At 48.2% G+C, this 12,508-nt stretch overlaps 1 protein-coding gene across 10 annotated transcripts in view; it reads left to right on the top strand.

The window, feature by feature from the left end:
* The window catches only part of GALNT2 (polypeptide N-acetylgalactosaminyltransferase 2), a 181,244-nt gene that overhangs the window by 133,757 nt on the left and 34,979 nt on the right, over positions 1–12,508 (top strand). For all 10 annotated transcript variants that reach the window (XR_003520303.2, XR_003520306.1, XR_003520305.1 and 7 more), the window contains exons 4-6: positions 10,885–10,983; positions 11,246–11,313; positions 11,555–11,620. Coding sequence is in view for 5 of the 10 variants with exons in the window: in XM_027595938.2 (XP_027451739.1) it covers positions 10,885–10,983; positions 11,246–11,313; positions 11,555–11,620 (233 nt within the window). In the remaining 5 variants the exon portion in view is untranslated. The remainder of the gene's footprint in view (positions 1–10,884; positions 10,984–11,245; positions 11,314–11,554; positions 11,621–12,508) is intronic.

Genomic DNA, 12,508 nt, shown 5'->3' with positions numbered 1-12,508 from the left:
AAACATCATCCTTGATGGCACATAGCTTTCTTCTACCAAGTTCGAAAAAGTCAGAACTGCTGCTCAGTGGCCACCCAGACTCCATTATTTTGAGGCCACGGCCGAAAGAGAAAGATACGGAGCAGAAAAGAAAGCCCACTGCCTGATCAATCCCTAAGAGAGATACTCTTAAAGATTAGCTTCTTTGGGACAGCAGGGAGCAGATAAATTAGAAGCACATCTCTGCTCAGAGCAGTGACCATAAAAACTCAATCCTTGGCAACTTGGAAGCAGAGTTGGTGTCGCTGAGCGGGACAGTTGGTGCCTCGTGTCCCAGGGGGCAGGCAAGGGGCAAGAAATGGGACATATGGTTCTTATTGTCTGATGCGCAGCGTGGGCTTCCCTCCAGAGAGGACAGCTTTTTCCCTGGCATCGGGAGGAAGGAAAGTGGGCAGTCCTGTGCTCTCCGTCTCTGCACGGACTCCACGCAAACGGCGAGCAGGAGCAGATGACAGAAGCTCAGATGGCTTCATCTAGGGCTGTAGTTTTCACAACTTCCAATAGCTCTTGACTCCTGAAAAAGCGTTCAGTTAAAATTTAGTGCACGTAAAGCCAGAGGCAGTAAAGGGCAGTTGATGGCCTTTGAATGAAAGAACAGTTTTATCCCATCAGACGTGCTTGCTGCGGGCCCCACGGGGAAGCCTAACGCTTTCCCGCCTTGGGAGGAGGACACCTCGGATCCTGGGCCTGGGGTGTTCTGTGAGTGAAGAGTGTGTGTTCGTGCGTTGCCCCCCGCCCCCAGGGCATGTGTGTGCTTTCTCCTCTGGGACCCCTGGCTTTCCAGGGGCATCAGAGGACTTCCCAGCAAGTGTGGGGAATGGTGAATTAGGCCGGCTCGAGTTTCTCGTGTCACAGCAAGGATAAGCATGCTGTTTTAGGCCATGCCCCGTTCCGTACGCGGTTCAGGATACAAGAACCGGCAGTATTCGAGAGAGCTCTTTTAGACTAATAATTTCAAAGCAAGACAAACCCATGGTGATTAATGGGGCTTATTCCCATCACCTGCCAACTAGATTTTTAAGAAGCTTAATTTCAGATGGGTCCTTTAGAGGTTTTGGAATGTCTGAGGATTTGGTTCTCTTCCGCCTTAAGAGACCTCTGTGGAATAAGCTCCCTAGCCATTAGGACTGATCAGAAATTAGTTGATTAGGTGGAATATAGTGCCATGATCACTGCTGTTTTAATTAAATGAACACTATATGACAACTAGTTAGCTTGCTTCTTTTTTTTTTTCTTTTTTTCCTTTCAGTTTTGCCTTCTTTTCCATTTCCAACACCCACTCTACACCAGGGTCTGTCCAGCCTTCCTAGAACTCCACAGCAAAACGCATGGTGAACTTGGCCATGGGAGGCTGATTATCTGTGGGTGGCCCGAGAGGAAGTGCCCGAGAGGCATCCCACCCATTCTGGCCTGTAAATGCTTTTCATGCTCTGAAGGTAGAGGGCCAGCCTGTTTCAAGTACCTCCCACCTCCTGTAGTGAGTCCAGACTTCACGGGTGGGCTAGATCTTCTTCCACGGGGCCCTGGGTGTTGGGGCCTTATTCCAAAGGCCTCAGACTTGACTCGAAGTATCGGGCTTCACAGCCATGGGAGGGTGTGAGGAATACAGCACAGGCGGGGTCCTTACGTGTTGGACACTGGGACTTAGCTTGAGGTGGACGGGGAATGGGAAACCAAAATCTTCTAGAGAAGTGGTTTTTAACCTCTGTGCTCTGTGGTCCATATCAGAATTGGGTGTATAATTCCAGAGCTCCTCAGATGAGTCTAATTACAGCTCCCTAGTAGAGGACCAGTGTCCGTCAGTCTTCTGCCAAGTTTCTTAAAATGAGGCCTAAGAACAACCTGCTTCAGCTTCACCTGGGGAAAAGGGGAGCTTCTAAAATTAGATTCTCAGGCATCACTCAGACCTACCCCGGGGGATGGGCCAAGGCATCTGCATTTTCATAGCCCTTCTGAGAGTCTGACACTAACTGTCCAGACTTCATGGCGATCGGGAGTCCAGGCCCCGCCCCCAAAGGACATTGGTATCCTGAATGAAGAGTATGTGCCTGGTGGGTGCCCTGGCTGGACAGCTTATGTGGGAATCGGCAGCTCCCATGGGGACGGCTGTGTCAGGCTGCCGGAACACACACAAACAACAGACCCGCTCTTTTTTCCCCATTGAAATGGAAACCATGGAAGTGGTCTCTGTGGGGGAGCGCGAGGGGACAAATGTGCGTTCAGGGCCTCTTTGGGGTCACCTGCTGTTCAGAGCCTTCCTCTGAACAGACAGTGAGCAAACGGGCTGGGACGTGAGACAATCCACTTGAATCTATCTCAAGGTTTTGAAACGTCCCGGCCTCACCGTCTGAGCTTGACCCTCACACAGCTTCTCCCGGTTGGTCTCACCTGGCCGACAGGTGTGCGTGGAGTCTGGCACACTGTCAGGTGCTGGGTGTGCTAGAGACGGCGGGGCACGCAGCCCCAGGGCTCCTTCGGCAGCTCTGTCTCCCCGGGGCCCGGCCCGCGGTGTGTACTTTGGCATAGGATGGAGACCGGCCACATCGCTCTTCCCTGGAGTTAAAAAGTGAATCATTACACCTCAGGCCACTTCTCCCCATTTCATCCCACCCTTCTCCTGGTTGAGGACAGAACTGCTTTTGTTTCTCCGTCCTATAGAATTTGGTTGGATTTGAAGCCACCTGTTTGTTCCATAGGGTAACCCAGGCCCACTCTGTGACTCAAGAAGGTGGGAAAATACAACAGGGTAAGTACACTTACATGCAAATAGACATGACAGAATTATATAGAATAGTTTTTTAGGAACGTGGAAATTACCAGAATCACTCAAGAAATAAAAAATATGAATAAATACAAGCCACGAAAGGATGTTACAGCAATAAAAAGTTTGCCTTCCCCACATGGACAAGGCTCAAGTGGGTTTACGTAAAACACAGGCCAGTTTAAAGAACAGAAAAAGAGGGAAAGCTACCCCGTTTGCTTCATGAGGGCAGGAGTACCTTGCTATGAAATTGGAAAAGGAAAGCATAAGGATAGAAACTTGGAGACCAGTCACGGTTATGGTTATAGAGTCAAAAGATCTCAACCAAATCCTCACAAATCTAATACAGCTCTATTTAAAAAAAAAACAAAAAAACATAGCCAGTTAGAGTTTATTTTAGGACTACAAGAATGACTGAGCAAAGACACTGTATTGATACAATTTACCTTCTCAATGGATTAAAGAAAAGCTAGGATCTCCTGGGTGACTGTGTTAGTTAAGCATCCAACTCTTGGTTTCAGCTCAGGTCATGATCTTAGGGGTCATGAGATCGAGCCCCGCATTGGACTCCATGCTCAGTGTGGAGCCTGCTTGGGATTCTCTCTCTCCCTCTGCCTCTCCCCCCCAGTTGCATGCATGCACTCGTTCTCTCTCTCTCTCAAATAAATAAATAAAACCTTTTTAAAAATAAAGAAGAAAAGCTATATGACCAACTTAATAAATGGAAAGGGAAAAAATCAGCAAAATTTAGCACTTGCAAGGGAATTTCCTTAACCCAATTAAAGGTATCAATAAAAGATCCACTGCAAACATTATGCTTAATGATGAAAATCTAATCACATGGACATCAAAGATGGGATGGAGGCAGGCACGTTCTCTACCCCATTTTTTTAAACCGCATTTTATGCCGCAGGCCATCACCAGCGCCTTATTAAGACAAGAACCATAATATAGGTAAGAAATGGAAAGAAAAGGACAAAGTGTGGATGACTTGATTAGCGGAAAATCCAGGAGAACCTACAGACTGTCAGAACAAAGAAGGGAGCCCCGTGAGGCTGCGGCACAGTGTCCATCTGCAGAGACAAGCAGTAGGACTGGCCTGTTAGGAGACAGGACAACAGACCCCACTCTTTAGAGCAAGCAGAACATAGTTAGGAATAAATGCAACGTAAGATGCGCACAACTTTTCTGGAGAAGATTAGAAAAATACAAAACATAACTGAAGGGGGTGCCTGGCTGCCTCCCTCAGTGGAGCCTGTGACTCTTCATCTCGGGATCCTGAGTTCAAGCCCCACGTTGGGTGTAGACATTACCTAAAAATCAAAACAAAACAAAAGCGAACAAAAAACCGTAATTGAAGGACCCAAAAAAACCGCAGTCGATATTCTAAAGATACCAATTCTCTTCAAATTAATGTGGGAATTCAGTACAGTGTCATACGGTGCTTTTTCTCATGAAACTTAAAAGAACTGATCTTTAAAATCAAAAGGAAAGGCACATAGCCCCAAATAGCCAATAAAAGCCTTGAAGAACAACACATCGTAGGCAACCTCCCTTGTCGGATGTGAGGACTTACTTCCAGTTAAGGCAGTGTGGTGTGAATGCAGGGTTACACGAATAGATGAACAGAACGGAAGTGGAACCAGAAACAGAACTCTGCATATAAAAAATGCAGTGTGGGGGCGCCTGGGTGGCTCAGTTGGTTAAGCCGCTGCCTTTGGCTCAGGTCATGAGCCCAGGGTCCTGGGATCGAGCCCCACATCGGGCTCCCTGCTCATGCAGGAAGCCTGCTTCTCCCTCTGCCTGCCGCTCCCCCTGCTTGTGCTCTCTCCCTCTATCTCTGTGTGTCAAATAAATAAATAAAATCTTAAAAAAAAAAAAAATGCAGTGTGACAGCAGCGACATTACGAATCCGGGAGGAAGTAATGAGCTATTAAGTGGTGCTCAGACAACGGATCATCCACGTAGGAAAAATGAGATGACAGCCCTCCCATTCATGAGAGTATCTATGGGTAGGTGGAGAACGTGAATGTTAAAAGTATTTGTAAAAGTTAAAACATCTGGAAGAAAATCTACGAGAATATATCAGTGACCTTGGGTCATGAGAACATGACCCCAGGGCCACAGTTTGAAAAGCAAACTTAAAACGTACATTTGACAGAAGACATCACACACAAAACTAAAGGATCTGCCACAGACTTGGAAAAGATTTTTACAGTGCATCTGGCAGACAAAGGATAATGTCCAGAATATACAAATTGCTGTCATCGAGTAATGGTGAAGTAAAAATCTAATCAAAAAGTAGACCGAAAATATGAGCAGGCAGTCAACAGAAGAAACACTCCAGTCAGCTTATAAACATATGGAAAGATGTGTGGCCTCTGGTAACTAGGGAAATAAAAATCAGAATCCTAAGCAGCCATTTCTTACCAGTCTGCCTGACAAAATTAAAACACTGTGACGGTACCAAGGGGTGGTGAGACCATGGAGCAATATGAACTTGACCTTGTGGGTGGGAGTGAAACTGCTAACAGCCATGTTACAGCACAGTTCGACTGTCTCAGGCTCAGTTGAAGAGGGACATAATCTACTACTAGCAGTCCCCACTCGTGGGTAGATAATGCAGAGAAGCTTTCTCAAGCATGTAAAAAGACAGTGTCCACTGCTGCATTATTCCTAACAGACAAGTTAACAATCCACAGAAAAGGGGCGCCTGGGTGGCTCAGTCGTTAAGCGTCTGCCTTCAGCTCAGGTCACGATCCCAGATCCCAGGGTCCTGGGATCGAGCCCTGCATCGGGCTCCCTGCTCCGCGGGAAGCCTGCCCCTCCCTCTCCCACTGCCCCTACTTGTGTTCCCTCTCTTGCTGTCTCTCTCTCTGTCAAATAAATAAATAAAATCTTAAAAAAAAAAAAACAAAAAACAATCCACAGAAAAGGGACAGAATGTGCTGTTTGCCTTCTGTAGGCAGCTAGCTAGTCAGCAGTGAACGTGAAGTAAATAGAGCAATGTGGATTAAAACAGGCGTATTCCCGAAAGGTGCAAAAAGCAAGTCGCCGTGCAGTGTCACCCATATAAATTTCAAATACACACAGAACAATACTATATATTTTTTATGAATAGGGACATACGTAGTTTATTGAAAACATACATAGGGATAATGAAGTACCAGATTCAGGATGGTGGTTACCTGGCGAAGATAGGGTTTGAGGTGGGAAGGACACAAGGGACTAAACTACCACATGTCATGTGCCCCTGTTGTAAAATTAGGTTTTTTTTTTTAATTTATTTATTCATGAGAGAGGGGGAGGGGCCGAGGGAGGGGGAAGGAGAGAATCTCAAGCAGACCGTGCTGAGTGTGGAGCCCGACGCGGGGCTCGATCCCATGACCCTGAGATCATGATCTGAGCTGAAATCAGGACACTCAGTTGACTGAGCCCCCCGAGGTGCCCCGTAAAATATTAAGACTTGATAAAAGTGAGTGGAGGGTGTATGGCTGCTTGTGTAATGCTCTCTAGGTTGTGGGTATGACATCTTCCTCGTGCATACACACACCGATGGCGATGGGGTAGAGGTTGCCTGGGCAAAAGCAGCTCTCCCCAAGAAGCCATGGGAAACTCTTCACCATGGTGGGTGTAGCGTGGTCCAAGGTTTGACCCTTATCTTTGCAAACCCAGAAACTTTTGCTTTTTGCTTGTTTATTTGCTTCCCCCACCCCCCCGCATGCTTTGCTTTGTTTCATTGCCAGCAAACCAAAGCTAGATTTGTTTCTCAGGGGCAGACTCAAAAACGGAATTCACAGATTGAATGAACCCAGAATGCCAACTTAGTAATTTGTAAAGAACAATACATAGGACAGCACCCACTCAGCCTCGCCTGAGCCTGGGGGTGGGGTGTTTCCCCCTTGAGCTGCTCCCCGGGAAGCAGAGACATGGCTGGAGGGTGACTCGGGGGCACGTGGTGAGAAGTGTCTGCTGCAGAAACTAACATCCAAGGTTCCCGTGGCCAGAAGATTTCCTCCAACGCAGGATTCCAGCTTGTAATCAGGATACAGGCTGCGTGTTATGCTCAGGGTCGTGGGGTCTACACATCCCTCTTTCGGGACTGGCTGGAAGCACCCCGCGGGCTTCACGGAGGGGCTGAGCATCTCTGAGGCTGGGAGACCAGAAAATGCCAACGTGGGCTTGACATGGTTTGAAACGTTGCCTTTTTACCTTTTCGGGTGTGTATATTTGCCATCTCTTCCATCATAGAAGCCAGTCTTTATGCTGACATAGAGTAATGCTTAATTACTAATTTAATGACTAAATTAATTACTAGTCAGCCAACGTGCTTGGTATTTTCCTTACAAAATCTGAGTTGAATGGGCATTTCAGGGAGACGGAGCATATTCACCCAGTGTTTCTTCATTCCTGTGCCCCTCCGTTTGGCCGTTATGCCCGTCTCACTAAGCGTGGGCTTGCTCTGCACATTGTAGATGCTCTGGAACTCTCTTTTATCGAAGCCTGCTTCTCCATCCCCCACCCTTCCATCCACTGAGCTCTTCTCGCGGACCTCGGAACCCTTCCTCCCCCGAGTGACCATGCGGTCGTCCCGCAGATCGTCGTGTGCATTAGTCTATCTCATGCCCGTCACATCGGCCTCAACTCCAAGTTCCTGGAGAAAACTCCATGCTAACCGCCACGTGCCAATGACAGGCACTGATCATGCACAACTACCAAATGCGTATTACACCCCTGACTTATAATTATAGTGGCCTTTCCCATTTTCAAAGGTGCTTTTTCGTACATTTTTATTTGATTTTTCCGGTAACCGTGCAAGATTATGAGAGCCACGTTCGCAGATGCCACAGTCGGTAACCAAGTCTACCACGGGCCCTTTGCGGAAATACTAGGCCAGCCAGGATGGTGGTGAGCCGTGGCATGCTGGGGGTGGAGTAGGAAGACATACATTATTCAACTCCTGCATTCTTAAACAGAGCCCCTAGCTTCCCAGTGCATTTGGGGATGCATCTGAAGAGGTGCTTTGGGTTCTTTGATCAACTTGATGATCAACCCCAAATATAACCCCCACATCAGAATGACTCTGCCCCAGAGACAAGTTCGTTCTTCAGAAGGGCTCGGGAGCACATAGTGGTTGAGATCAGCCGTTTTTTCCATTCCAGCCACTCAAGAGTTCAGTTATTGATAGCCGTGTGGTCGCAGAGCAATTTTAAAACTAAACTCAAGACTTAAAAAAGAAAACCTTTGTGTCCAGTTTTTCAAGTCTGCGTTTTACTGGGTAGGACGTTACCAGAATGACCGCTCTGCTACCAGACCCATGGAGACTCAGGCCAGCTTGTGGCCCAGAGCCCTGTCTTGCGTCCCGGGCATCCCACAGCTTCCAGTTCGCGTCGGCTGCAGACCCGTCCCGCCACGGACCAGAAGGACGCTGTGGTTCGTCCTCTGCTCCCCAAGAAAGCTCCAGTAGGAACGTGCCCCCGGCAGCCAAGTCCCCGGATGAGCTGCTCTATCGGGCCTTCTTTCACTCACTCTACAGTAGTGAAGACTGGGTGGCACGGATAGGAGTCTTTAAATGCAAGATTTATTCTGTTTCTTTTTAAAGAAATTCTGCACTCCCCCCTCCCCCTTCTCTTGGCTCTGAGTGAGGAGTTCGGATCTGAATCCACACACGTCCGTACACACATACACTCTTAGCTCACGGGGTGTAAGATAGTTCTCAGTTTTTGCTCGTTATCCCTCTTTGCCTTAAAAATGTGATGCCTCTTAAAAATGGCATGCCTCCTGACTGCCAAGCCCTAGCAAAACTTGGTGCCTTATGAATATGCAGAGGAGTTTTCCATAAAATGATGTGGCTGCAGCAGCCCTTTGTGTTCTGGAAAAAAAACATTTCCAGGGGCCCCTTGAGACTTCGCCCGTGCTCGTGGAGAACGAGGCTTCCCGAAGAGAAGAGGAAGCCGGGAGAATAGGGCATGATTGGATTGGTTAAGTGGACGATGATTCGAGGAGGAAAAGTGCTTCCCTGGTTGAATCTGTCCGTGGCCGCGCTGCCCCCCACTGGCCTGTGGGGCCCCTCACTGCGGAGGGTATCGCTCTTCCGATGCTGCTCGTTAGCATTACGGATTGAGTCCCGGGGAAGGACTGTCTTCGGGAATTTGTTTACAACTGAACCTTGCACACCCTTCCTTAATCCAACAATTGGCTAATTCTTAAAATTGAAAGAAAAGGAGTAACAGCAAAACTAGCCTATCCGTCTACTTGTCATTAGAGACTCGGCTGTCGGGAGCCATAATGAGGTACCATATTAATTCCAGAATGTGTTTTTGTCCCCCGGACGACAGTGACGGTTAGATTATGTAGTTTTCTCGTGTTAGTGAAAGTCAGCCTATCCAGATAACCAGAATAAGTAAAAAGAAGTCCGTTTTGTGATTCTGAATTAATTACTTCTTAATTGCACTGCTTTTCTCGCTCCTTTTCGAAATTTGCTTCTCTGAAGTCATTTTCCCAGTCAGGAGGGAAAATTAGTGTCTGTGGGCCATTTTCCTTTCAGATGTCCCCGTTCGTGTGGAATTGCTGGCCATTGTCCGTGAGCTGCTCGCTCGGCCACTTGAGTCCTTAACTGCTTAAATGCTTTTAGCTGTGGCTGAGCTCCAGAGATGACTTTATTTTAAGAAATCTGTCTTCTTTTCCCACTGATTTGCCATTTAAGATGGAGGCCTTTAATTCTGGAAGCCGATCCCTCACAGCCGCGATAAATGGCCTTAAGAGCTAACAGGTAGAACAAGGTTTTTAAAGTGGATTGGCACCATGGAAGGTTTCCAGCGGCTTCCGTGCGGGTGGCAGTATGCTTCACTGCATGAAGTGCAGGGACAGTCTGCAGATCACAGAGGCCAGCAGGGAACGGACCTCGTGGTGGGCGCCCACGGACAGGTCCCTACCCTGCTGCAGGCTCCCAGCAAAAATCTTTCACTCTTTGGACCTTGGGTATAAAAAGACTGTTCCAGAACGGTTTCTCTCAGGGCAAAGAGGCTTTACTGTCTCCCCAGCCTTTTTTCAAGCGGGTGTCCATGGTACCACCATTTTGGGGGAAACTCTCTAAATGTACTGAAACCCCAAGTTGATGGTTGCCTTGCGGTCCTAACAGGCTGCAAGCCCGCCCCAGATGTATTGCTCTGTGTCTGGAACCATCACCTCCATGCTTGCGTGTCCTCCAGGTCGACGGGGCCTGCCTTGGAGGCTCCCTTATGATGGTTTCTACTGAGCTGGGTCTACCTTAATGGGTCATTTCTGCCTCTAGTGTGGGATACTTTAGCGTCTTCAACCTCGAGCTGGCCGAGTCCTATTTTTGAAAAGAGCCATTCCTTGTCCTCGCAGTCTTGTGTCTGTTTGTGGAGAACAGACGTGAGAAGTGCCTTGTGTTGACCCCCATAGTTTCTCCACACTGCCCCCCCCTTCGCCCCAGATCGACTTTGTTCAGAGGCAGTCCCTGGGTTCTTTCAGTACTCCTTAAAATGAAAGGTGAGAGCGGGCGGGCTCAGGTTCCCACGGGCCCACACCCTGCCCCAGCCTTGCAGGGTGACAGATGTGTGTCCCTGCTGCCTTGGGGTGGGGGGTGTGGGTGGTCGGTGGGACAGAGCCAGGTTCCAAATACAGCTTTGCCAAGATTCCCAGAAGCCCTACGTGTGCTGCAGAAATGAGAAAAGAGCATCAACACACAGTTGGCCCCACCCCCCAGAAATAACCACTGTGAATTGTGAAAAGCACATCTCTAGAGGTGTATCTGCATGTGAGAATAAATTGGACTTCACTGTTTTAAAACATGCTTTTTTTTTCTTCAGCGTTAGAAAGATGTTCTCAATATGTTACTTTTCGCCGAAATCATCTTTTAAAATGTAACTCCGGTTGTGTTTTTCTGTTTCCTTATGTCCCGTTGTCACTTTCTCTCAGAATGTGCCGGTCCCTTCTGCAGATAACCAGTTCGTCCGAGAAGGTCCACCCCAGCCGGGCGGGCTGCTTGCGCTCTCCAGAGCCTTCCCGAGACAGGTCCGGGTTCTTCGTTCAGAGAACCGTCTTTTCCCTTCCCTCAGGTGTCAACGGAAGCAGTGGCGGGTAGACCTGCCAGCCACCAGCGTGGTGATCACGTTCCACAATGAAGCCAGGTCGGCCTTGCTGAGGACAGTGGTCAGGTGAGGGCAGGAGAGGCCCCCCGTTGCCCACCTGCTGCACCTTATGGGAGGCGTTCACTGGTAGGGGTGCTGGACACGGCCCCGCGTCCCCAGTGCACTCGGGCCAGGGCTGTCTGTGGGGGGGACAGGCAGGTCCCTTGACTGCAGCATGAGGAGTGGCTGATGGCTTCTCCAGCCAAGGATTGGGACCAGCACATGAGAATTCCCCACCCCAAATGATACCCCTTACAGGCCTCCAACCTTTATTTTTCTGTCTCCTCAGTGTGCTTAAGAAAAGCCCTCCCCACCTCATAAAAGAGATCATCTTGGTGGATGACTACAGCAATGACCGTAAGTACCATGTCAGATTCCTCCCCCATGCCCGGCCCTTCTCCTGGACGCCAGCTTCCCTTAGTGTGGGTGCTAATGATGAGTTTCCTGAAAAGGCCAGAAATCAGGGCCCGCAGAAAGAAGAGGTGCCTCCTTGATGCCCCAGGACATCCTCCACCCACAGATGACCGAGATTCACAATACTTGAATACGAAGCCCATGTAAACGGGGTTCCACATGTTCTGCTTCTCTCTGTCCCTAGCTGAAGACGGGGCTCTCTTAGGGAAAATTGAGAAGGTGCGGGTTCTCAGAAATGATCGGCGAGAAGGTAAGACTCTTTTCTTAATTGAATACCAAGACAGTTGAATTCTGACTTTTCCCGAGCCCGGCAATAACTTAAAGAAATGTTTCAGCTAAAAGAACAATTAACTTTCTAGTCTTTTTTGTCTGTCTGTCTCTCCCAGAGCCTCTTGGGAGCCTCTCCCTGCAAAGCCTAGGGAGGACATTCAAAGCTTAATTGAAATTGTTTGTATACTAGGGCAGGTGTTCAAATTATATTTTTATTTATGTATTTAGAAAATTGGCTCCTCTCTTCCTTTTACAATCTAGGAAGTCTTCTCAGTCCCTGGAGTACTAGGGTTTAGAAGAAAAACAAAGATTTAGCAATGAGAAGTTTAATGACTCCATGCTCCAGGCATCTGATAAAATAAGGGATTCAAGTTTGACAGCCCGCTGAAGGTGAGGCATCCCAAGAAGGGAGATAGCCCTGCAATTACATGCTTATTGGATTTTGCAAATGCCAGCTTCAAAACCTGCTGTCAGTCTTATCTGCCGGAGCTGGGCTCATCGAGTCGACTTTATTGGCAGGTATAAGAGAGACTCCAAAGGGGGAAAGTATTACTTTGAAGTGTCTGGAAAGGAAGCTAAAACCACAATGTAACATCCAGTGTATCAGTGCTGTTGGAGGGCATGGTGGCTGGCATCTAGACTCCACCATAGTCCGGAGAAACCTTTCCGTATAGGAAGATTGCACAGCTTCAGAACATGCCATTTTGGTTATTTGAGGATGACTCTGTTGATCTGGAATGGTGCTTGCATTCCCTGATCAATGGACACTCTTTCTTCTGGTTCCCTGGACAGTGCAGCTGCAGACAAGCAGTGCAGTTTTTCTTAGCACGAATTTCATCCGCCATAAAGTGATTGAGCCTGTTTGGAC

The sequence above is a fragment of the Zalophus californianus genome, chromosome 15 (genome assembly GCF_009762305.2).
Source record: "Zalophus californianus isolate mZalCal1 chromosome 15, mZalCal1.pri.v2, whole genome shotgun sequence".
Taxonomy (NCBI): domain Eukaryota; kingdom Metazoa; phylum Chordata; class Mammalia; order Carnivora; family Otariidae; genus Zalophus; species Zalophus californianus.
This window is presented reverse-complemented; position numbering and strand designations above follow the sequence as displayed.